Consider the following 26,320-nt stretch of genomic DNA (forward strand, 5'->3'; position numbering starts at 1 on the left):
CCTGTTTGCATATAATTATTTTGATCCAATATTTACTTGATTTAAAAATGTATAAAACACACACAAAAAACAAAGTTTCCTAAAGTGGTTCTAATACAGAACACTTGAGAACCTAAGTACATAATATTATTTTAAATAAATTTAACAACTCAATTTATACAGATTGACAAATGCAATGGAAAAGTAGACCACCGAAAGATTTTAAGAGATTAAACCTCACATTCTGTAAATTCTACAAAAACAATAAACCACTGCATATTAGTACATCACATTAAAATATATTTTAAAGCATACTCCCCCTCTTAAATGGCAGTGATTATACATCAGTGCAACCACAGGGTACTTGTAAACGTTTTTCTGTTCCACATCATTCATGCCCATGATAAATCCTGTTTGGTCAGCTCCACGGTCTTTCTTGGGTCTGAGCTTTTGGGGTTTTCCTATTTTGACAGTTACAGCCTCTACCCATAACTGTAGCCATCCATCCAGAAATGCCCACTGTCTGAGGCTGGGGGGGAACAGATGGTACAGAGATGAATCTGAAGAAATCTCTCCCCTTTCTAAGAAAAGGGATGTGATTTAGTGATTGGAGACATAACTGTACACCATAGGCAGTTTATACTTATCACTTTTTAGGCAGGAGGCTTTGTCAAATTGAATAAGATTCAGGCTAGAGACAGCTTTAGTGTGATTTCTGAGTTCTCTCTCTCTAGGACCCTAAGCGTTAGGGAAGGGGAGATTAAGAAAGGATTTATGTCAGCTGACTTCATCTTAGCACACTTCATCTTAGCTTTGCTTTTAACGTGCCACTGAGAGGCTGACGATAACAGATGTTTCTTTATTAAAAGGACCTATCCACCCGAGCTTTAATCAAATAAACTGCGTTTTTCATATATTGAGATTCTTGAGAGCTAGTGACAAATTCAAGCTGGAATGGGATATGTCACAAAGCAAACACTCTTTTCTGTTTTCATCAAGATGCGGTCGGTGGCTGTCAGGAAGTCCTTAGCCTGTGTGCTGGAGAGCTAACCAGTGAACACAGCTCAACTAACGACAGGGCACTGACGGAAAACGGCTTCTTCCCTTGAGATCCAAACATCATCTCAACTTGATTTTTTTTTTTCATCCTCCTGGCAAGAAAAGGTACATCAACTTCCTTCAACACTAGGGAAATCTCAAAATGTTTATTCTTTCACCTCCCTTTAATTTAAAGTATGCACACTTTAACGGCAACAGAAAAGTGAATTATCAAATTTCAGTCGTAAGTACTGACACGACAGGTTAAATATGTTCCGTGGTCACTATGTACGTATGTATTTTTCCACATTCCTATTGTCTGCTTCAGGTCTAAGATGCTGTCTCCCTTCTGGCATTTCCTCCTCTAAGCAAGCTCTTCAGCATAGAATAGCATCTCGAAGGTCGAATCTTCTTGCTCAAGGTAAGTGGTCAGGATTTGACTCTTCCTTAGAAAACGCTGTGCTGGGTCTCATTGGGTGGCCTTGTGTGATCCAATCAGATTGCTTTTGAACAAAAAGAGGAGTCAAAGAGAACTTGGGTTTCCAGATAAAAATAAAGTGCTGCCCCCTATAAATCACAGTCTCTGTGGAGTAAGGTGTCTTCCTAAAGAGGTAGAAATAATAGGGGGTGTATGTTGCAGATGCCCGCATTTCAATGATAATGAACACTGTATCTTTAAGGGCTGCATCTTTAAGGGCTTAAAATGGACTGACTCCACTCATCTCTCTGATTTTTTCATAAGTAAGCCAGAACACCAGTGACCAAGGGGTCTGAAAGATTAACCAAAGAAGTTAGTGCATATTTCAAAGCAATTATAAATCTTCTACACATATGCATACACATCTTTGAATGACGAACTCATTTTGAATCCACTTAGGCTGAAAACAAGTATTTTTACTTACTGTGGGTTATTCTGGAGAGGAACAAGATGACTTCAAGTTGGTAAAATAAAGCAAAGTTCCAAGATACATTAATGAAAATGATTTCACGGGAAAAGTACAACTGTGATAGGATATATGTGTTGGATCTACAGGATTTGGTCAGATTCTGGAGGGTCTTTATGTTTTAGCTAAAGTATGGTGACTCCATTCTAAAATGTATGCTAAAGGCAATTCAAAGGTATTTCACCTTTGTAGAGCACCTTATAATTTACAAAGCATTTTCATGTCTTATTTCTCACAGATTTCTCTGAACAAGTTACAATGGAAAGGAAAGGTACTGATATCCCTGTTTTACAGATGAGGACACTAAGACTTAGCAATCAGATGCCTGTCAGCATGTTGTGGAGCTAGACCATGGGCTTCCGCCTTCCATTCCAGGGTTCCTCTTACTGGCTGTTACTGGATAAAAGGCTCGGGCTCGGCATGCCTGAATTCTAGGCTGGGCTCCTTGCCTCTACATGTAGTTTACATATGGAACATGACAAGGAGACACTTAAGAACTTGAAAGTGAAGATGAAAGATTAACCTTTGAGAGTTAGGTCATAAAACCAACACCTGGTGTATCACCTAATGAATATAAAAATTCACATTAAATGGAGAAAAGGGCTTTTAACGCAGAAAGAACTGACTATGAAGGTGTAACTGTGCCAAAAGGAATTATAAGGGAATGAGGATTATTCAATAACAGAAGATAAAAACGCTAAAGACACAGAGGGAAATCACAGAGGAAACACTGGAAGTAGCCATCAGAGAAAGGGTGTCTCGGATCCAGTTCTTATCTGGTTTGGTTGATAGGTTATGGGTAATATTGATCAGAGAGGAACTCTGATCACAATAGAGTGGAGAAATAAGCTTAAGCAACTAGAATGTAAAATGTATTTGGTTAGAAAGTTTGTAAAGCGATATTTATGTCATTCGTGTTTGGAAATACTGCGCAAGTTATACCAGTAGACTGAGAATATAATAGTGGAGTTAGGAGAAGACATCTTAGTCAGTGAAATGTACGAAGACATAGACAAAATAAAGAAGTTGTGACGAAACCACAGTCTTGTGACAATAAAAATGAAGTGAGCCAAGGATATGACTGCAACTGGATCTAGAAGCGGAGGTCTTAGTTAAGAATGGACTACGCAATCATTCCTAATTGCTCTGGTATATCAGACTTCTTCCTCATAGCACCCAAACTATATGCAAATGAAATAAATATGAATCAGGGATTGAGCAAAAGCGAGGTCATATCTTCTCTAACTAGTGGAAGGAACTGGGATTGGGTTTAGCTGGGTTTTGAAGAGGAGATAAAGAGGAAGATCATATAGCCAAATGGCATGCATAGTACATAAACGGGATATACTGAGACTCTTCGTAGACGCGCATGTGGCCAGTACATGCTTTTACTTGTTTTTTCCTCACTGGCATAGTTGTACCACTGAAAATAATCCAAGTGTATGTGAACCCATGTTGTCATAACTGCTGGAAAAAGAAGTTTTTCTCCATTCCTATTACTCTGGGGCTCAACACATAAGTGCTCTTGGGTGTATCTTTTTCAACATTAAGTTCACAAATAAGCTCTTCCTGTTATCTGTGTTCAGCAAGCAACCTTCTGATTATAACTTGGCTCCCATATAGCTTGAAGTTAGCTGTCCAGAGGACTTCAGCATCTGGATCACTGGCCAAGCATATTTCTCAGTGCGGCTGAGCCAATGTTGTGGTCCAGTCATCGGTTTCAATGAGTTTGGCTGAAGGGCATCTGTACGTGCAAGGCCAGTTTCCTCGGAAGTGCTCAGGAGTTAGGCTTCTAAGCTCAGGGGTCTGCACTGTGATAGATCAACAAGGCAACGCCACCCTGGTCATCTTTGGTGGTAATCCAGCCTGTCTCTGGTAACATTTCTCCATCACCACGACCTGTCTCTTTTCTTTTAAAACTTCTATAATGAGCTGCAGGATCTTGAGAAATTCAGTATACTGTCTTAGTTAGGAGCATGGGTTTAGTTAGAGTTGAACAAACTTGCAGTTAATTCCCAGCTCGGCCATATACTAGCTACATGAACTTGAGCGAGTTTCTTATATACTCTGAGCCATGTTTTTCTAATCTGAAAAAGGAGGATAACCCCACCTATTCTACTAGGTTCTTGTAAGACTTAGAAAAATAATTAATGTTTGTAAAGAGCTTAGCACAGAGCTTGTCGTATATTAAGCATTCATTTTTGGGGTCATTTATACTTCCTGAGTCTCATGTATAAAGAGAATGGGTCAGATCAAGTGGTCTCAGTGCTCCTTTGTACGTGATGTTCTCCCTGCCCCTCACTTCTCCTGACCGATTTTGTTTTTCATCAGGGGTCTCACCCATCCTCATAGTCTCTCACACTAGAAACATCGAAGTCCCATTTCCTTCTCTCCCTCCCTCCCTTTCTCCAGCTGATCGTTTACTAAGTCTTGTGGAGTCAAGCACAAATGTTCCTGCAATCCATCTTCTCTCCATTTCTACAATCATCTCCTGGCTAGACCACTGCCGAAACGCCCTTTCTTGCATTCTAGCTTTCAGTGTAGCTTTGACATTGCTGCCACAGGAGTCTTGTCCCCAGGCAAATCTTAGCACATGGCTTCCATGTTCAAAACAGATGCTTGCTACCTGCAGAGTTTCACCTAAACTATTGAACTTGCCCCCCAAGATCTTTCTCAGCCTGGTCCCTAAGTGCTCCTCTAGCGTCCTCTCCCACCACCTGCCCTCTGAGGACCTACTGTCCAGCCACACGGAATTTCCTGCAGTTCACCAGACATATCGGGGCCACACATGACTTGGTGCCCCTGCTCATGTTGCTCCCTCACGCTTTTCTTGACCTACTGATCAAGAAGACACCTACTGATCCTTCAAAGCTCAGATCAAATATCACCTCCGGGAAGCCTTCTGGGACTTCCCAAAGAGTTCAAGCCATTTGACTCCACTATCTGTGTTCTCCTGTTTTGTTCACAGCACTGGCAGCCTCTTTAGTAAGACTGTGTCCTCTGGAGTCAGACTGCCTGGGTTTGAGTCCCTGGCTCCCTCAGTTACGAACCACCCAGTCAGGTCAAGTTATTCAGACACTTTACGCTATTGTTTCCTCCTCTATAAAAGAGAGAGATGATAGTAACCTACTAAATAGAGAGTTGGGAGAATTCAATGAGTTAGGCTGAGAGCATGATTAGCATAGCACTGGCCATATACCAAGTGATTTAGTAATATTAGCTTCGTAATTTCTGTAATTTTAACTACTTACGTGTCTATCTTCTCCCATCACATTGTACGCTCCTCTAGCGCAAAAAAAAAAAAAAATAAACATCTTATTCCTTGGTGTTACCAGCACTTATGATAGTGCCTGGTTCATGCAGGCCAAGTCAATATCTTCCTTTCCATTAAATATCCACAGATTTGAGATAACTTCAAAGTACAATCAAAACAATCAAAATTATATTTTACAACTTAGGTATGCTTTTGTATCAGATATTGCCAAGGGCTTTGGCTATTAATTTCATGTTAATAGATAGATACCTACTACCCTTGGTGATGTCATTTATCCCCAAAGCTTCAGTTATTATCTGTGTGTAGACAGTGCTCAAATCTCAATCTCCATCCTCATGATTCTAAGATCCAGGCCAATATATTAAGCTAGTCATCTAGACATCTCTTCTTAGATGACCTACGAGTATCCAAAACTTACCATATCCAAACTAAACTTGTTATTCTACCACAAAATCTTCTTCCCTGCAAATGGTCCCCATTTTAGGAAATTATATCATTGTTTGCTCAGGGCAGGAATCTGGGAATGAATCCCGACTTTTCCTTGCCTTCTCCAACCATTTCCCCATCCAGTCATGTTCTTTTTTATCTCCTTTCTATCTCCTAAATATTTTAAAATTCTATCTTCTTCTGTCCCCACTGCTATATTCCAGTCCAAGTTATCATTATCTGTCATCTATCACTACTCCTGGTCTTTCCTCAACCCACATGGCAGCCAGAAGGGTCTTTCTAAAAGTGCACATGTCATCAAGCCAATGCCCCTCACTCTCATGGGTCCTGTGGCCCTTCCTGATCCGGTCCCTGCCTCTCTCTGGCCTCACCCTGTGCTGCTCTCCTCCACATCTCCATGCCTTGGACAGCTGGGTTTTCTTCAGTTCTTTGAACGCGTCATATTCTTTGTCCACTCCATCTAGTTCCTCCACCTAGAATGTTCTTTTCTGCCCTTTTGACCTGGCAAAGTCCTACTCATTCTTCAAATCTCAATTCAGAAGTCCATTCTCAAAAAAAAAAAGAAGTCCATTCTCCAAGGAGGTTTTCTTAATCTCCCAGGTTAGGCTGTCCTTACTTGCTATATATATTCTGATAGCACCAGGGATCCCCACCCCATGCCCCCGACTCTTCCACTCATTGGTGCTGGTTTCTTACTCAGTGTTTGTCCTGACTTAGACTGGAAGCTCCTGACCTAGACTGGAAGCTCCAGCACTGGAGCAGGAGCTGAGACTCTTAGGTTCATCCCAAAGCCAGGCATCGAGTACAGGGCTTTGCAATGGAGTAGGTGCTCAGTTAATATTATTATATCATATTGTGTAAAGTATTGATTGTTTGAATTTCTAAACCCATAACTCATCCATTCTTTCAAATATGTTCTAACTTACCAAATACTTGAGTACCTTGTTTTTATTATATTTGTTATGTTACTTCCATAAGTCTAATTCTACATCTTAGTTCACTTCAGTAAAAAAATAGCATCCAGACTAAATAAAAATTATATAATGTTTTCTTCCTAAGCAGAGCTTTGTGGTGATAAGTATTAATGCGTAATGCAATATTTATCATCAAAGTAACTAATTTTGTTTGAAACAGTAACATTTTGATAGGAATGGTCTCGTATGAAATCTGTATACCTATCTCAAAGTATAATATTTTGGCTAAATAGCAAAAGGCTTTACATTTCAGAACAATCTATCCACTGGCTTTCTAACAACATAATATCAACCTATTCATTTCTGATGTAACTGAATTATTTTACCTTAATCTACCAAGGGACTTGGAGGTAAAAGAAAATGAAAAGAGATGTAGAAAAGAAAGAAAGAACCATGGTTGGGGGCAGAACCATGCCACAAGCCAGAAGAGAAAAGGAAAATATTTAGAGAGGAAAAGTGATTTAAGAATCAATATAAAGAAAACAAAAACAAAGGCAGGAAAAACCTAACTTTACCATTCGCAGCCAAGAGGGTAAAAAGCCTTTATAGAGACTCATGAATCCTTCTCCTTGAACAGCCTGAATCAAGCAGTCAGTTGATGATTTATACAGAAGGCCCCTAAAAAGGAAAGAAGACAATTTTGTTAAATTTCTTATGTGTAAATAGAGGTATAAATAAAAATTTTAAATGGTCTAAGAAAACTTACTTAACTATTTTCTGCTAGCTTAGAAAAAAATAATATTTGTGGTTCTGTATATAGAGAGCACCTCTTTTGAGTTTAAAGATATTTTCAAGGTTGAGTTTTCTGATTCACCCCATCCTTGGTCTGATAACTTAGAATTCACTCCACCTGATCTCTTCCAGAGAGAACATACTGTTTTATATCAGGTCAAATTACCCATGTTACCTCTAAGTCATAAGCTTCTGAAGGAAGTGCTCTGGAAATTCTCAACAGAGTATATTTTCAAAAACTCTTTGAAAACAACAAAGTCATAATAAACACCTTGTGTCTAAATAATACGATGGGTAAATTAGCTTATTTCCCCAAATGCACAGTACTTTTCCATCAGACACAAAGCAGGTAACTGCATAAAAACAATTTCCTGGTTGAACACATGTAAACACGAAAATACATTTCCATCAAGAATAAATACAGGGAAGGGTCTTTAAAGAACAATATTATTACAGACATTCAGATCCATGGATACTGAAGACTTTCTGTCTACCTTCCTTGTTTATCTCGCGGTTGATTCATTATTCGGCTTTTGATGACATCAGCGGGTGTTCCCAGAATAGAAGCTACCAGTCCAGAACAAAAACTATAGATACAAATAAATGAAATAGAAAGATAATATGTAGCAGTTTCTAAATTTTAAGGAAAGGGGATTTGATATTTAGAAAGAATGGAATACTAAATCTAGTACTATAATATTCTTCATAATAATGCTGTTTTAGCTTAAAATCAATGATAAATTAATTCATTAAAGAGGTACAAAAAAAAAAGAATCTCCAGTCAACAAATATACATTGAACATCTGTTGTAGGCAGGCACTCTTGTAGGCAGTAAACAAGACAGATAAGATCCTGTCCTCAAGGCACTTACTTGGGAGAGGCAGAGGAGAAATGAATAATTTCAGATGTGGTTAGTGCTATGAAAAAACTAAAATGAGATCATGTGATAGGGAGTAACTGGGTGACAGGCAGTCATGGAAAGGCTCGTGGGTGGCGGCAGGTCTCGACATAGATGCTTCCTTCTCACCAGCTAGATGAGAGACTAAAGAAGCAGGCAGAGAAGGCTAATTTAAGGAGTTTGATTTATTCTCCATGCGAAGGGAAGTCATTGAAAGGATCGTAAGTGTGGGAATCACATAATTTGGTTCATAATTACCCCCTCCTCTTGAAAAAGGCTTCTGGTCAGTTACTCAAGACAGACAAAATGGATGTGGCCAACCCACTACAGAGTAAATCAAGATTCTGTAAATGAGTGACTAAACAGTTCAGAGACCACCATCAGTTCATTATGAATGTGGGCATGAGTGAGGCAATACAGGAACATTATCGGCATTCCATAACCCGAGAACCCATTCACTGCTGTAAACTTCTGCAGGAGAAACACAGATGACGAGAAGAGGGGTGGCTATCCTGAATCACAGGAAATGGAAGGCCCAGGACCCAGGAGGTGGCAGCTAAGTCCACAGACTGGAATCAGGGGGGTCAGACTGGGCTAATGGAAAGCTAGAAAGAAAAACTGTGGAAAACTTTTATGTCCTTCTGGAACATCAAGTACCTCCCAGAGGTAAGGATCACTGAGTTCCATGCCAAGCAAGGCCTTTGAAGTTTCTGAAGGCTCTGTGGTAGGGAGGCTGAAGCTGCATTAGGAATCTTCACACTCTATTACTCTAAACTGCTGCAGCAGCAAGTCCCCAAGCTCTTTATGACTCTTTCAGGTCAGGATTGATTGTTCAAAGGAGAAACTCACTTTAGGAATTCTTGAATTCAAGAGAAGGAGCCCATATCATCTATTTACATTTTCCAGCAAATGACCCGACTGTGCATGTAACTTTTCTTGGGTCTTTGTCCACATAACAGGCATTGCCTATGTGGAAAGAACTTACTGTTTCACCATATATATCCCAGGAGGTGTAGACTGCCGCTCTTTTAACATTCTTTCCTATTTGTTCAGATACTTTGCAAGTCCAAGTTTAATATCATTTATTTTAATATACCTTCACGTTTTTACATAGAAATGTCTCAACTAACACAAAATTCACCTAAGTTCTAAAACTTAGGTCTACTAGAAACAGCATACAAGACCAATCAAGAGGTAAGGAAGAACAAAGAAATAGGATAGAAAAAGGTACACAATTTCCCCCTCTTGGCTCAAGAGATTGGAGGGAAACACTACATTTTTACTTGTTCATTTGCTTCAGAGAGGCTGGGTACCAGCTCTCCTTCACACATAAGTGCCAAGAGTGGAAACGACTTCTACCAGAGTGTTAATATTATTAATAAATTCTATTTTTAAAATGTAGGTAGCCCTCATTAATTAGTAGTCATTAACTAATTAATTTATTATTAAAGGATTTATTTTTACCTGTATAATAACCACATGAAGAACCCCCTTTGGCAACTGTTGCCCCATTTGGCACACAGAGACCTTAGGGGCAGCTGCCAGTGGCCTGCCTCATCCTCTTCTTATCAAATTGTTTTGAGGAGGTAGTGTGATCTGGCTAGGCTCCTTTAAAAAATAAATATTAAAAGAGAGCAAACAGTAATATTAAGGAGGCCTCAGGTAAGATGTGAGAAGAGAGAGGAGTAAAAGGAACGTCAGTTTCATCAAGCTACTTGGCATGAACGTTGCTGCTTTTTGCTATTGACCTTTATCACTCCCTGCTAGTAACACCCCAAAGTGAGGCCCAGGACATGGCTAAAGTGATAACGGACCGAGAGTGATGGGTAAGTCTTCTGTTCTCTCTAGGAGACCAGATGGCCATCTGCAAGGCTAGTTTGTAACAGTCCTTCAGCAATGCGTCAGAATCAGCAGTCCTCTTCAGGATCAACTAAATAATCATGCTCGTCTGTGATCTTCACACAGTGTAAGATCACACTAACCTTTTGCACAGTTTTACCTCTCAATAGCCTCGTGATTTAAAAAGAGGGAAGAGGGAATTTTTCTGGTTTTTCTGTTCTGTATGATTTCCTGAATTAATTCAACACCCCACCTTTCTGCTGCATCCCGTAGTAACGTCCTTTGCCACCTGCCTCCCCACCTCCCGAAGAGCCTAGACACAGTCTGCTGCTCCTCCCTTGAACTTCATTTTACTTACACTATTGCTTTTAATTGTGGTAAAATATACATAACATACAATTTACCATTTTAGCCATTTCTAAGCACATGGTTCAGTGCTTGCGCCATTTTTACTCTTCGTCTTCATACCAGATTCCTCTCCCTCAGATGCTGATGGCTCGTATAAATCTCTCAGTTGCACAGTTGCAATCCCCTTCCAACCTCCATGATCGCTCATTTTACCCTGTGACACAGCCTGCAGAACTTCCAGATCACACAGCACTGTTTACCTACTTAGCTGTGAGTTTGTGGTTAGCGACTTTCAAGCTGCCTCACCTACCCACAGACTCCTACCAACCCAGTTAAAAACCTGATCCAGTGCGTGGAGCTCAAGAATGAACCAAGTACCAGTCACCCCATTTTCTTAAAACCTGACTTAGAGAACAGGAAGATGAAGTTATTTCAGATTAGGGCTGGACCATAGTGATGGGAAATCCTATGTCTTTCCAAAAAAGACAGATCCATTAGGTGGAGTCGGGTCCGTTAGGCAGATTTACACCTGCTGGGAAATTCCTGAATCTTAAGTTAGAAGTGTGGCATTTTGAAGACCATTTGGGTGGGAAGACAATGAAAAAGAAACAGAGGTAACATCACTGTGGGACTATTAGAACTGGATATCCTGCTCCGAGAATAGATCATAACACTGAACAGACAAGCCTCTTGAAAGACAAGAATCTCTCTCAAGATGACTTGACTGGGTAGAAACTGGGGAAGAGTCTCACAAGCAGAGCGAACAGCATGGATGAAGACAGTGAAGGGAAGAATGTAAGGGTGGGTACAGATATCATACAGATGTTTACAGGACAGAGGCCTAAAATCCTCAGTCTTCTCTGTGAAAGAGGTGGCTGGACTACTGGCTACAGAAAATATGGTGTTGCTTGTGAACACACCTGGATGAAAGTTCGGAATGTGAAAGAAAGCTGAGCACAGACAGAAAGATTGCCCTAGCAGCACTAAAGATAACACTTATTTTCAAAGAGGAAGAATGAAGAAAAACTACTCTAGGAATATTAAGTTAAGGTGAACCTGAAATTTGGAATCGTTTATATCTATGTCTATTTGTATATCTCCAAATATCATTAATTTGGCACTACTCATATACTTTTGGGGTTGTCTAAATAGCACAAAGGGGTCTAGAATTTGGAAACAAGATCAGAAGCTAAACAGAATCACAAGGACACTCGACATCTATAAAGTAACTCACTCTAATGGATAATTAGAACCTGTGTTGCAAAGAATTTAAGCTGTTTCTCTTTCCTAGGATGCTCTTCTTTATCATGTCTCTGTCCGTCACAAGCCACAGCCCTTCAAAACACTTATCTAATTCTGTCTCCTTTGTAGGCCCTTCTGAGCGGTTATTTTTTCTCTCTGCACTGCCCACCCCAGCTCTACAGTAACTAGTCCCTTTCTTTTAGCACTTACTGTATAGTCTTTTTATACTAGTCTTGTTTTTCCCCTTGGTACACTCCCTGGGAAGGAGTGTGGTTTACCTTTTGTATGCACTGCAGGGCCTTGCACAGTGCCTTTAACCTAAAAGATACTCAGACACACCCGTTGAATTGAGTTGGAGAATCAGTTATCAGAATCTGACCCTGGGATGGCCCCATCAAGGTGCAAATATTTGGGGAGGTTTAACCTGAAACATTCTGCAACTCTGCCCCTCCCTTCCCCATTTTAACTGCAACAAACTTTAAGAAAATTGCTCTTTATAAATGTACTACTGCCTTTCTTTAAGGGTGATATCAGTAGGTTCTCAATCGAAAGAGACAAAAGTTAGAATTTATGCCAAATATGGAAGAAAGGGTGAGATAGGAAAAAATAGAAAGAGACAAACTAAAACAGTCTTACCTTGATAAGCCATGAGTCATGATATTGTCCTCCAGTGGTGTATTCAAAACCAAGTAGTGTTTCACTGTATCGTAAGTGGTTAAATCTGGCAATACATAGAAAAAGAAAGCTTAAATATCATTCATTCAACAATGAATGTCTTTTGTGTCAAGAATGTGCTAAGAATGGGGCAGGAATGTGTAGAAGGATGAAAGATCCCATTCTTGCTCTCAAGCAGAGGAAAGCAGATGGAGGGGGAGGAAAAGAGGAAGAGACAGGCACCCAATTATATCATTTGAACATCTGAATCCAGCTCTGCTTAAAGTCAGTTCAACCCCTGCACTTTTCAGCGTTGGAGCTGACGAATTCCTTTTTTTAGCCTAAGTTAGGTTGAGTTGAGATTTCTGTCACTTTAAACAAAAGGTCCTGGTCATTATTCTACATTAAGCTTTTTATACTTTTTTCCTAATGACAAAGAAGAGCTGTTGAAGGGTTTTAAACAGGGGAGGGATAGGTCACAATACTGGAGTTTTGTAAAGATTACATACACCAAAGTACAGAGAAGGGAATTGGAAAGAGGTAAGAATGGGTAGATGCATTTAGATCATTCACCAGATATCTGAGCGCCCGCTATGTGGCAGGCATTATTCTAGGCTCTGGGGAAAGAGCTGTGGACAAAATGAACAAAATCCCCATTCTTTGTTGAAGGCTGAGACAATAAACAAGTAAGTAAACACATGGCATTTCGGATGGTAGTGACTGCTCTGAAGACAACGCAAGGAAAGGGGACAGCGAGTGTGGGAGGGTGGGGAAGGTTGGTGTATATGAATTTAAATAGGGTGATCAGGGAAGACCTCGCAATAATATTTGAGCAGATACCTTAAGGAAGCTTGAGAAAGTACACTTTGTAGATATCTATGACAAAGCGTCCCGGGCAGAGCCACAGTATGTGTTATAGCCCTGAGGCAAAGTCAGCTTTGTATGTTAGAAGAACAGCAAGAACACTAGTTTAACAGGAGCAGAGGCAGCAAGAGTTGGAAAAGGGGATGGTTTTGAGCAAAGCAGTGACCGACCTGGGCCACTATTTATAAGATCACTCTGGCTGTTCTGTTAAGAGTAGACTATCGGGAGACAAGGCAGATTAGATATGAGACTGCTGCGGTTCTTCTGGTAAATGATGGTGGCTTGGATAAGAAATGATGGCGCCTTGGATAAAGGGGTTGTGGAGTGCTGGTCAGATTTCAGGTGTTTTGAAGACAGAATCAACAGGATCAACAGGGATCGGCCAGCAGATTGAATATGGAGGGAAGGAAAGGAAGCAAAAATGACGGCAAGGTTTTGAGCTTGAACAATTTGAAGGACACAGCTGCCACTTATGGAGATGCGAAAATGAGAATGGACTAATTTAAATGTTTTAAAGTAAGATGATAGGCACCAGTGATCCTGATTAGAAAAATTTCAGATGCACAGTGGGACAAAATGGCTGTGGGGTGTATGTGGGGAGACTAGTTAGGAGACATTTGTAGTGGTCCAGTAGGAGGAGATCAATAATACTTGGACAAAGGAGTGGCTCCAGGGATGAAGGGAAGTGGATGAACTTGAGATATATATGCAAGACAGAAATGGCTGGATTTGGTGACTGGTTGGCTGTAAGGAGCAAGTGAAAGCAAAGAGATCAAAATCATGCCCAGGTTTCTGGGTTGTTCAACTAAAAAGATGATGATATCATATTTTGAGATTGGGAAGAACAGAGAAGGAAGTGATTTAGTAAATGAGCTTGGTTTGGACACATTCAAAGTGATATATTTAAGATAACCAAATGAAGATGCTGAGTAGATAGCTGGAACTTGGAAGAGAAATCTGGGCTGCAGTAGATTTTGAAGCAACGAATTGAGAGCGACAATCTGAAAGGTTTTCTGAAAACCAAAATATCCACCAATATGATGCAGTAGACATCAATGGACTGAAACAGCAGTATATAAAATAGATATACTACCTTTGATGTTTGAGTGATATGTTACTATACCTCTCAAAAATGCTGTTTATCAGTTTCTTAGAATCATAAAATTTTGGTCTTAGGAGTCTTTCATCCATTGATTCATTCATTAAATGTTTGTTGATTATGTACGAGGGACTGGGGAAATAAAGAAAAATAAAACATAGTCCTTGCCTTCAGCGGGCTCAAAATCTAGAGGAGGAGATAGACACATAGTAGAAAGCAATGAAATGAGGTAAAACCAATAACAGAGATAAGCACAGGGAACTATGGAAACACATAAAGGTGCGTCTAACACACCATGACCTGGGAGGGGTGGCTGCAGGAGGTCTGGGTAAAGTACATGGGTGGAGAAGACACCTCAGCTACGTATTAAAAGACCTGCAGAAGAAAACTAAATAGAAGAAGAGGGATGAGGACAGAGAGTACAGAGGTGAGGAAGAGTCTGGTGTGTGCGGGCAGTGGAACATTTTATCTCTTGACTCTGCTTCCCTCTCTGCTCCAGAGTCAATGAATTGCTCAATCCCAGAAGACACAGGTTGGATTATACAGGCCTTCTGTGTTATGTTATGAAATTTCCACTTTATTCTCTGAGTGATAAGAAGCCAGTGAAGGGTTTTAAGGATACCAATAACATGTTCAGATCTGAATTTTAGATAAAGCTCGATGGATACTGGGTACAAATGTGAGGGCAGAGGAAGAGACCAGTTAAGATGGCTGTGGCAGTGGTCTAGTTGTGTTTTGATGGTTATCATTGTAAAAACAGTCATTTTAAGGATACTAAGGTAGTAGACATTGAGGGGGGGAAACTTTCTTTTAATTGAAATATAGTTAATATATAATATTATGGTTATTCCAGGTGTACTACATAGTGATCTGACATGTGCATACATTATAAAAAGGTCACCACAATAAGTCTAGTAACCATCGGTCCCCATACAAAGTTATTACAATATTATTGTAATAGTTCCTTATACTGTATATTACATCCCTGTGGCGTAGTTATTTTATAACTGGAGGTTTGTACCTCTTAATCCCCTTCACCTATTTTGGCCTCCTACCCTCCTCTCCTCTGGCAACCTCCTGTTCTCTGCATCTGTGAGTCTGTTTTCATCTTGTTTTGTTTTGTTTTTTAGATTCCACACTGAGATCATATGGTATTTGTCTTTCTCTGTCTGACTTATTTCACTTAGCATAATACTGGGGGGGGCATTTAAGAAATATTTAGAAGATAGGAGAAATTAATGACTGAATATGGGAAGTGAGAGATGGGGATGAGTTAAGGAAACATTCAGATTTCCAGCCTGAGGTGCCGAGCTGTTCAGAATGGATTATACAGCAAGAGGAGCAGGATTACTGGGGGGGGATTTGTAGTCTGCATATAATGACCATCACATATGGTACATATACCAGTTTGAATCTGAGAGGAAGGTATGGTGTGGAGAGTAGCCCTTAGAAATGGTTTGGTATTATCTCCTTATCGTCACAATTTGCTAGTTTTAGGAAATCCTTTTCATACATCGTCATAGAATAAAGTGAAAATGTTCTAGGGAAAATATTCAATTATGACATTACAACATAAGGGAAGACTGTTGCCAGTACATATTATTAAAAATAATAAAATAAATATTCTCATTTTCCCCAATGGAGTGCTTATAATTAAAATGATGAAGGCGATTAGGACTTCGCGGAATTCAACGAAGTTTCCATTACCTCCCATATTCACCAGCGCTGCTCTTTGTATATTGGGTACCCAGCCTGCCCAAAGCCCACGTATTCCTCCTTCAGCTAAGATTTTTGCAAATGCATGATGCACACCACGAAATCTAAAGGAAAATAATAATAAATGTGAAAACTCTATGCGTTCCTGTGTTTGGAATGCAATTGTATAAGCTTTGCCTATAGCTGTTATGATTTAGAGTAGAGTAACATCTTAACTATCTAGAATTGTTAGAAATTAAAGCAATCCACGTAAGTCTAATTTCCAGATAAACGTATTAATTCTTTAGAAAAAAAGGCCAACTTTTGATTTAAACACTTTTTTATGGAGATCTTTATAAACTGTGACATCCTCTTCTCAGATTACTAAACAGATTAAAATTCCTTTCTTGATATTTTACATCATCTGTGCCCATATTAACTATAGGCAGGAATAGTGGTTATCAGACCTCTGAGTTCATTTTACTAGTATTGTGGGAGATCTTCAAATTTTGTAATTTTACCAAATAACATCAAAAAAACCAATTCTCATATCATCCCATAAAAGAAGTGGTATTTTTAGACCAAAAAGTAGGAAGGACAATTTCATAAGAGTTCTTAAAACTGAATACTTGGGGCTTTATGAAAATTTATTATCTTGCCTTTATGTTGCACATTTTTCTATACACAGATGAAAAATGGTGCTGAACCATGAACCGAATCTGGAAACCTATGATATAAAATAAAAGCCTGCATTTTATATAGTCAGACATACTTGGTGTCAAATGCCATCTTACTACTTACTAGCTGTGTGGCTTTTACTCAGGCATTAAACTCTCTGAGTCTTACCAAAAAGAAGGACATTCATAATTGCTATTATGCTATATAAGAAATATGCTCACGAATGAGGTCACATTAACAAGTGCACATTTATTGTGCACTTATTAAGCACCAGACTTTTTATATACATAAGATACATTTTATTCCTGAAAACTCTATGAAGTATGTATTATTATTCAAATTTTCATCTGAAGAAACTGAGGCTTAGGGAGGTTAAGGAACCTGACTAGGGTAACAGAGCTAAAATGTGGCAAAGGCTGGATCTGAATTCCAGATAGTCTGATCCCACGGTTCATGCTCTTTACAACATTAAATATTTTTTCCTACTATATCAAACCCAAAATGTCCAACATTAGAGACAGAGAAGGAAAAATATTGAGGTGATCAGTTAAAACTCAGACATTGCTGGACCCCAATGGTTCCTTCTCTCCATGTATCAAACCAAGGCAACATCACTTCACCCTGCTACATAGTAATCAGAAGTTGTTACAGGATGACAAAACGGGTCCTGGGATTCTGTAAACTACTTGGTTCAGTCAGTGTGGTACCCTTTTCTCCTCTGCTGTACATGTTACTTATCTCCCTGTTGGGAAGGGGCCCTGGACTGCCACAGCCCAACCCCACTTTCCACTGAGTCAGCTAGAGGAGCAGCAGAGCGGAGGGCAGTGATCGCGGTGAACCTCCAAAGGAGGCCCCCAAATCCCCCTTGACCTCTGGCTCAGCGGCACACCCGCAGTGTTCAGAGGATCAGACCCCTTCCTACTCAGCTCGGGGCATCCTGCACTCTTCCTCTTTCCTGGGAGAGGTCTGTCTATCTATCTGCAGGATTTGCCCCTTTCCCAGGGGAAACTGCCTAAGTGGTATTTTAATAAATTGTTGAACAAGAGGCCCTTTGAAGAAAGGCAGACTTCGACAATATAGGGTAGTGCAATAGGAGGATTTTATATCACAACAGCATAATAATAATAATAAAAACTTCCTTAAACTTGGGAAAAGAGGAGGAGCGAAATTAGGGAAGTAGGAACAATTTGCAAGGTTCACCTTGCTATTTCCCTTCCTTCAGAGAGGAAGGGAAAGAAAGCAAGCTTTCTGGCACCTGATGAGCCAGGCTCTCTGTCATGGAAACCATCTGAGACAGTCCCTTTTAAAGATGAAGAAACAGACCAGAAATGTTAAGTGACTTCCACAATGCCAAGCCACAGTGGCAGAATCAGAATTCACACCAGGGCAACTGTTAAATGATCAGACTCTTTATATCAAGCTGCAGTAGGGGACAAATCTAGCTGCCTTGTCTGGGGGAGCAGCAAAGAGCGATGCGTATGTACAATTTGTCTGGGAGAGAACATGTACACCTTATCAGGCAAAGAAAAGGTCCATCTCAGCTCTCCCCTTAGTGAATATCACTTCCAAATTAAGAGTCAGAATTAATGTCTTTACTGAATGTTGGGTTACAAAAATGCATAAGTCATTGGGGAATGTTCAAAGGGGAAAGGAAAGTTACCCATTGGTTGGAGAACTTACCGCAATGGTTTTCCTTCAAGTTTCCTTTTTCCTTCCATTTGCATCTGAACCTTCACTAGGTCAGTTGGGTTGGCTAAAAATTGGCCAACAACACCAGCCATCATCCCTCCAATCACTGATTTCCTAATTTTAAAAGGAGATACATTTTTTTTAAAGGTTGCTATCAATTTCACAGATTCTGTAGGGAACAATAACATGCTGGTTCAGCCCCTGCATAAGAGATTTAAGACACAGTGAAGCAAAGAATAGACCCAGACAAATCACAGAGGTTTGTCTGTTTACTGATGGGAGGGTTCAAGGACCAGGAGGAGTCTGAATTCAAATCTGAAGTGCCAGGGGCCTTTCATGGCCTGAAATTCAAAGGAAGGGCAGTTGCTTCAAAGACATAATTTAACTACAGTGTAATTCTGACCACAGGAGAATAAAAACAGCATTGATGTAATCAGTTTAACAGACAAAGGCCGGTAAGTCAAATTTTATGGATTACTATTTTAGTAGTTTTCCAAGGCGAAGGGGTTTTGACAACGTTCCTCTCTTTGAAGAAACTCTTTCTGTCCCTGGACTCTTCCTCCTCCTCACCTCCTGGAGCCAACAGTGAACAAGTCTAGGCTATTGTACTTAAACATGCCCTGAATCCTTCGTCTCCTCCCCACTCCAGCTGGTCCTGTCTCGGGACAAGCCCCAGTCATCTTCTACTGAGATGATGGCAGTGGCCTCTTGGGGGGAAAGGGGTAGTTTCTTTCTTTTTACTCTAAAACAATATTTGAAGAGGTACAAATGAGTACAGAGTAGAAAAGGGTCCCTATCCCCCCAGTTCCCCTCTTCTGAAGTGATCGCAATGACTAGTTTCTCTTATACTTTTCTAGAGATAATAACAATGCGTTCACTGAATGCATGACATCAGGCACTGTTTTAAGCACTTTTAAAAATATCATTTAATTCTCATATAGACTCTATGACATTAGTACCACTGTTACTTCCTCTTTACGGATGAGGAGACTGAGGCACAACGCAGTTAAATGACAGCTCACACAGACAGTGAGTAAGTAGTACAGCCAAGATGTAACCCCAGGCAGCCTGAGTGCAGCGTCCACAGCCTTAACCACTAAGTTACAATTGACGGTCTGTGCACATGTGCGCGTATGTATAAAGTATCTTTTTTAAAAGTACAAATGCAGAATGCCAGGTTGTACACTGTTCTGCTCTTAAAGGTTATCTCTGTCAATTCATATAGAGCTGCCTCATTTAAAAAACCATTTCATAGCATTCCATTTTATGACTACTCCATAATTTATATAAGCAGCTAACTCTTCACTAAGAAATTTGAACATTTATATGACATTTGATAGATCCTGCCAAGTTCCTTTTCACAGTACTTGTATCAATTCACGCTCCCACCAATAACCTATGAGCATGACTGTTTCTCCTCACAGTGATGGGTACAGTATGTTACCACTGGTTTTTCTCTTTTCGAATCCCATAACCACACCTCCTGTGTGACTGTTACATGATTCTACTTGTTTAGGCATCTGTGTCTATTACCGTGAGTCTAGTCAGGGACTATGTCGAGGGACCATGCCTTTTTCATCACTATATCCTCGTTACTAAGTATAGGACTGACACAGCATAATCACTCAGTAAAGACCCAGTGACTGAGTGAATTGTTCTGACTGGGTCAGAGGACACGGAGGCAATCCACCCTGAGAGCTGGTTTCAGTGACATGTTTCCTTTGAACTCCTTACCTAACCCTTTCACATCTGGAAGAAATTACAGAATGCAAGAACTATTAATCTATTTCTTCTCCAACTCTGGGAAAGCAACGAGTATAGCTTAGAACATTACAATTTTTCAAAAACAGCACCAAGAGATTTTGCCTGGAAGATGAAATTCTACTTATTGCCCTTTTCTTATAGTTGTGACTTGAATTTTTTTTGCAGCCCAAAAAAAGATATTGTAGGCATCTTTATATGTTCTTCATATAAAACCCATTTTTCAAATAGCTGTGTTATGTCTCCCTGTATAAATGTCTCATAACTTATCTGACTACTTCCAAATTGCTAGTTATTTAAATTAAAAAATTTTGCTATTATCAACACTGCTACAGTCCATATCTTAGTGTGCATGTGTGTGTGTGAGAGACTCTATGCATAGGTACAAATATTTCTGAATGATTCTAATCATAAAGAAGGAGTTGCTAGGTCAAAGGATTACACATTTAAAAATTTTAACAGGTAAACTTTATGCTCTAAAAAGGTTATAGTAACTTACATTCCCATTAACAGTTTAATGGCTAAAAGTACTTGTAATTAATTTCCCTGATTACTGGTGAGGTTGAACATTTTTACATGTTTAATGAACACTTACATTCCTTCTTTTGTGAGTTGCCTGTTGATATCCTTTCTTGATTTTTCCTTTTATGTTCTTTATGTATTTTTTATTGATCTACTGGAGTTGTGTATTTTACTTGTATTAACCTATTTTTCTCTGTTTCTATTATAAATGTTATAAGTGATATGCACTTACATTCATCATCTCATCTAATCTTACAAAAACAAAATCCTGGTGGTAGGTATTAACTTCCACAGCAGAGAAAATTGAAGATAAAAAAGGTGAAGTAGTTTGCCCAGGCTACATGGAAACAGAGCAGGAATATGAGCCCATGTCTGTTTGACTCTAAAGCTTAGGATTTCTCAGTAGAAAGAGGAATAAAGAAGGTGCTCCATAAGAATTATTTTAATATTAAAATATTAAATAATATATACATAATTTTTATATAGGTATATACATGTGTGTTTGTATACAATATGCAGTAAATGTTCAATTATTTGGATTTATATTGTAATTATTTATTATTTTAAGCCTATACCTTGAGGCAATTTTGGTACAAATGCACAATTTTATACAAATCTAATGGATAAACAGTAAAACCTTCCGGGCTCTAGTATATTTTCTTTTTCTTTTTTAATTGAAGTATAGTTGATGTACAACATTAAATAATTTACAGGTGTACAATATAGTGATTCATAATTTGTAAAGGTTAGGCTCCATTTATAATTATAATAAAATATTGCCTATATTCCCTCTGTTGTACAACACAGTATATTATTTTCAAAACAAAACTTACCAAAGGGGATAATGCTTATCTTCACTTTTGCCAAACACAACTTCACGGAGATGTTCGTAAGTGACCATTCGACCTCCAGAGTACACTGTACAAGACAGAGCATTGAAAGGGTGAATCTGGCCCTGTGTTTAATAAAGTAAGAGGATGCTTTGACATGGCCTAGTCAACCTCTCTAGCTGTGTCTTTCTCTCACACACCCTAGGCTTCGGACACCTGGTCTTGATGGTTCTCCAAATGGGCATGCCTTTTAAAACCTCAGGCCTTCTCCTGTGTTATCTGATCTTTCTTGAATGGATTCTCCCTTTCCTGACTTGCTAACTCCTCCTACTCTTTCAATACTCAACTCAAAGAACATGTTTTCCAAAAAGTGCCCTCTGACCTGGCCTCCAGTGTTCTAGGCTGTCATTGCACCTGCCACGCTTCTCTGATCCCCCAGAACTATCCAGGCATGTGTCTAATATGGCATTTATCATCTTGATTAGAAATTAACTTGATTTTCTTGTTCACCTTTCCATCAAACCATGAGCCTTTCAAGGCGGGTTTTGTGTGTTTTCATTACACTATATGCCCTAGTACAGAGCTTGGTACACAGCAGGCATTTTCATTCAATGAACATGCACAACTTCACTGGATAATTTATTATGTTAAGGTAATTTTTCAGTCAAGTGTCAAGCATATGAAATGAATCTTAACTCTAAAACCACATATGGTGGTCAACAAAATACAAATGAAAAGAAGTAAAACTCAAAACGATAATGGGAAGCAAGGAGAAACTATCAAAAAAAAAAAAGGAGTAAAAAAGAAAAATTGTGAAAATCAGTACATGGTACTCATATAGAGAGCTCTTCTTGATATTTCAAGAAGTTTAATGCAGTATTTTAAGATATTCAAAAACATACAAAGCACCAAAACAATAACAGTCTAATCACACTTCTGGACAGCTCTTGGTGAATACACTCTAACCTGCTCATCTGGAGAACTGAAGCTTTAAAAACACAAAGCTGGTAAACATTAGTACTGGGCACTTTTCTGATCAAGGGTCCCTACATATTTGAGGAATGATTATGACTAGAGAAGAAAAACGCCATACCCGTCCTATCTCCTTTTGAAGGCAAGTTTATTCTCCTGTCCACAAGCTGCAAACTCAGCAACTCCTATCTATGTGAGTGCCCCTTTGGAAGCAGAGCAGAAAAGTGTTCTCACTGGCAGCAGTGTCATTTCAACTACTTTCCTTTCAGAGTGACTAAGGACCCACATAGGTAGCCTGGGAACTGAGGAAAAAATCACCTGTGTTGCATTTACTCTATTGCCAAGGTTGGATTAGACAGTCATCCCTGTTCTCTTTCAGATCAACCTGGCCTCTGACACATGGGACAGAGACTGGTGAGGCACTGCACTCAAATATATTTTAATTTTCAAAGAATGTAAAAAAAAATTATAAATCTTGTGTTTAAAGTTCCTCAAGTGGAAAAAAAATCAACTATTCATCTTTTTCTTTCTTAAACTTAAATAAAAAACATTTTTATTAGGAAAATTTTCAAGCATACAGAAGAGTAGAGAAAAATAATACAATTCCCTATATATCTATCATGGAGATTTATCAATTGCTAACATTTTCACCATATTTGCTTCTTTTTCTTTTTTTTTTGCTTAATTATTTTAAATTACATTAGAGACATCATGACATCATGACAGTTCATCCCTAAATACTTCTGTATGCATTTCTAAAACCCTAAGGCTATAATTCCTTAATAACCTTATATTCATTTATCATATTAGCAGAAGAAAACTAGCTGGCTTTTGAACACAGCTCAACAGGAAAGCAGAGGAGACAAACACAGAACTCGTGACAAACTCACCAGCTAGAATCAAGATAAATACCTATGTGTCTGTAAATGGCAGGCGTCACTCCTTGCCAGAGCTTTAGAAAGCCTTCCTCTTGGACAATCCCCAGGGCCGTGCGCACCATGCCCCTATAGGGAGCAGACTCTCTTGCACCGTCTCCCAACCGAGCAAGGGCAGCTTCTCCTTGTATTTGGAGTCGAGTTTTTGTGAGATCGAGGGGAAAGGTTGCTAACAACAACAACAAAAACAAAACGAGGGGGAAACCCGTAACATTCAGAGAAACAAATGAAATTTTTTAAAAAATCACAGGACCCCTATTTTAGTCAGCACAAGATGGGTGATTCTCAAATTTCAGAATACATCAGAATCAGCCAGGGAGATGGTTAAAAATTACACATTTCCTAGCCCCACGCCTATGGAGTCTCAGTAGGTTGATGGGGTTTAGACATCGATTGATTCTTATACATTCCCAAATTTGAGAATCACTGTCCCAGAGCAGCCCCAGAGCACCAGAAAGAAAACAAAAAGTGACAAGCCCTTGGGTTCTTTTTGGGTCAGAAATTTCAGTCCAAAACCTACGTTAGTCCTTAATGTTTGCCTTCCAATGTGAATAATTTCCAGTACTGTACTACTTATGACAGGTTCTTAACAAATGCCAGATGAAGCTGAATTCTATCATTTCGTGGGTGATGTTTGCACGTAGATGAATCACTGACCTGATGTCTGAGAAAGAGAAGATGCAACATAGGGTTTATCGTGTCTTTTATATCAAAGGGTGGCAGGCTCAATATTCTTTCAATTAAGGAATATGTTGAGTTGGTTTTCCAGCACTGATGAGTTTTATGCATGGCTTCCTTACAAATACCACCTGTACTTGAAAATTTTTTTCCTAATGATTACATCTTGAATTAGAGATAGACCTTTTACCTGGAAACAGAGTGAAGCTAACTGGCTCACATAAGGAAGATCAAGCTCGTAACTTTACACACACAATGATTCAGATAAGTTCATTAACATTAGTGACATTACATAAGCCTTTTCAGTGACCACCACCTGATACAAAACCATAGCTATGTCTTTTCCAAGAGAACACAGAGACGGGAAAAGAGAATATTCAGTCTTAACCACTGGTCTTTGGAAAAGTTAATTATCTTGCTGTTAGTTTTTCTAAAACAAGTTGTGTGCATATAGAGAATTTAAGCAATCCTCTGTTGACATATGAAACCTGAAAAGTCTTGAGATATAGGCACCTCTATATTAGCATAGGTTATGCCTCTTAAAATAATTTTGGTTTTCTTGCTGGTTACTTAAATAATGCTTCAGGTTCTGATCCTAAATCAGTTTGTACTCAAAGCCATCTCATATTTTGATTCCCCTTCCCCCATACAATTCTCCATGAAATTTTAACAGGAGGAATGTTCCTTTACAAAAGCCATTGGTCACAGGGGGAACATCAGGTTAAAACAAAACAAAACAAAACAAAACAAAACCGGAAACATACTTAATCATTTAGCAATCTGCTTTTAAATTTTTTTTAAGTTAATGAATTGTATTTCAGTAAAAACAATGAATAATAAAAATTCACCATCAGCTTTGGGAGAAGAGAAAGAAAAAAACAGAGGGTCCAAAGGGCAAGAGTGGAGGAGCACAAAGGGCAAACAACAAATCATGTTCTGGCTCTGCTGGAAATACAAAGTAAACTCATTTTAGAACAGGACAAACTAACATTTACACATCCAAGCTATTCCTTTTTTTTTTTAATGGGCAAGAAAATGAAAGGGTAATCTTAAAATGCACAGTGAAGGCAGGGAAAACACAGGCACTCTAGTCACAAAATTCTTGGAAGAAACACCACCTGTTCTTGCAAGGGCATCATAGTTCTGCTCTAGGTAGCCCCTTAAGTTTTCTCTGACTTGCTTATGCAGATGTAACTGTTCATCTTCTCTGCTCTTATGATACTTAGTAACATCTTCATTATACTAAGTAGCATAATATAATTGTCTGTCTCTCCATGTCTCCCCACCAGCCTGTAAGAAGGTCAGGGCTGGGTCTTTCGAACTATATCTCTACAGTCTCCAGCACTGTCATAATAATGTTGCAATTAGCGGGTGCCTTGCCTTGGGTTTAACGTTTATATATTATTAACTTCTCAGAGTCCTGCAAGGTAAACACAGTATAGATGAGTTCCGCTCAAAGAGGTCAACTGGCAGATGCTGAGTGGATGCTCAGTAAGTGATGGGTAACGAACTTAAGTCCCACAGGTTGGGTTCACAACTTGGACCCAAAACACAACGATATAGTGAGGCTGTGTAAGAATATAAATAACAGAGGTGACCTCAGTAAAGATGAAAAGTGGACTGGGTTTTAAAAAGGGCATCCTCACGAAAGAGAAAATGATCCCTATAGAGGAATGCCAGTTCAGGAAGCTTCTAAAAGGACACATTCAGGCGCAATAGCACACCCGAGGGAGACGAAATTGGAAGGAAGAGACCTTCGTGACCTCCAATCCCTCCTCCTTACAAGGTTGGCCTTGCCCCCACCCTGCCACATCTGCAGCACAGGTGTAGACCAAGAGGGCTGCATCCACCCAGAAACGAAGCCACCCGCCCGGCCCCCCACCCCCGCGCGACCCCTCGACAACTCGCGGGGGAGGCCCAGGCTGGACGGCCGGGTACCTAGCTCGGCCACGGTGGCCGCGCAGCCCGACAGGAGGAACTTGCTCGCGCGGGGCCATCTCTGGGCGAGCGGCGAGAGCCTCTCCTCATCCTCCGGAGTCGACATTCAGCAGCAGCACGGGAGGACGATACGCCCCTTCTGGCCCGCGCCCCACGCCGCGGCTGGCCTGCCACCCGGCCAGGGCGGCTCCTCCTCAACTGGCGAGCGGCGGGGCGGGGACCATTTCCCTTGCTCGGCTCCGCCAGATGGGCCCAGCGAACCTGCACCCTCTCCCTAGCAGCCTCGGGCT

At 39.8% G+C, this 26,320-nt stretch overlaps 1 protein-coding gene across 6 annotated transcripts; it reads right to left on the bottom strand.

Annotated features, from left to right (window-relative positions):
* Nucleotides 1-256: 256 nt before the first annotated feature.
* On the bottom strand, nt 257-26,311 carry SLC25A27 (solute carrier family 25 member 27). 6 transcript variants are annotated; one of them, XM_061195014.1, is made up of 10 exons: nt 26,031-26,311; nt 23,392-23,583; nt 21,511-21,595; nt 18,386-18,508; nt 16,040-16,152; nt 12,352-12,436; nt 7,883-7,975; nt 7,172-7,274; nt 5,213-5,246; nt 1,477-1,520 (listed from the first exon to the last, which is right to left on the bottom strand). In XM_061195014.1, the coding sequence occupies exons 1-9, from the start codon at nt 26,134-26,136 to the stop codon at nt 5,217-5,219; spliced, it is 930 nt and encodes a 309-aa protein (XP_061050997.1). In that variant the 5' UTR covers nt 26,137-26,311; the 3' UTR covers nt 1,477-1,520; nt 5,213-5,216. The 6 variants fall into 6 exon arrangements, 5 of the variants coding, with proteins under 5 accessions (XP_061050994.1, XP_061050995.1, XP_061050997.1 ...); XM_061195013.1 differs by lacking the exon at nt 1,477-1,520 and adding an exon at nt 1,699-1,787; XM_061195011.1 differs by lacking the exon at nt 5,213-5,246 and having other exon boundaries at nt 257-1,520.
* Nucleotides 26,312-26,320: the final 9 nt, after the last annotated feature.

The sequence above is a fragment of the Eubalaena glacialis genome, chromosome 7, assembly GCF_028564815.1.
Source record: "Eubalaena glacialis isolate mEubGla1 chromosome 7, mEubGla1.1.hap2.+ XY, whole genome shotgun sequence".
NCBI classification, from domain to species: Eukaryota; Metazoa; Chordata; class Mammalia; order Artiodactyla; family Balaenidae; genus Eubalaena; species Eubalaena glacialis.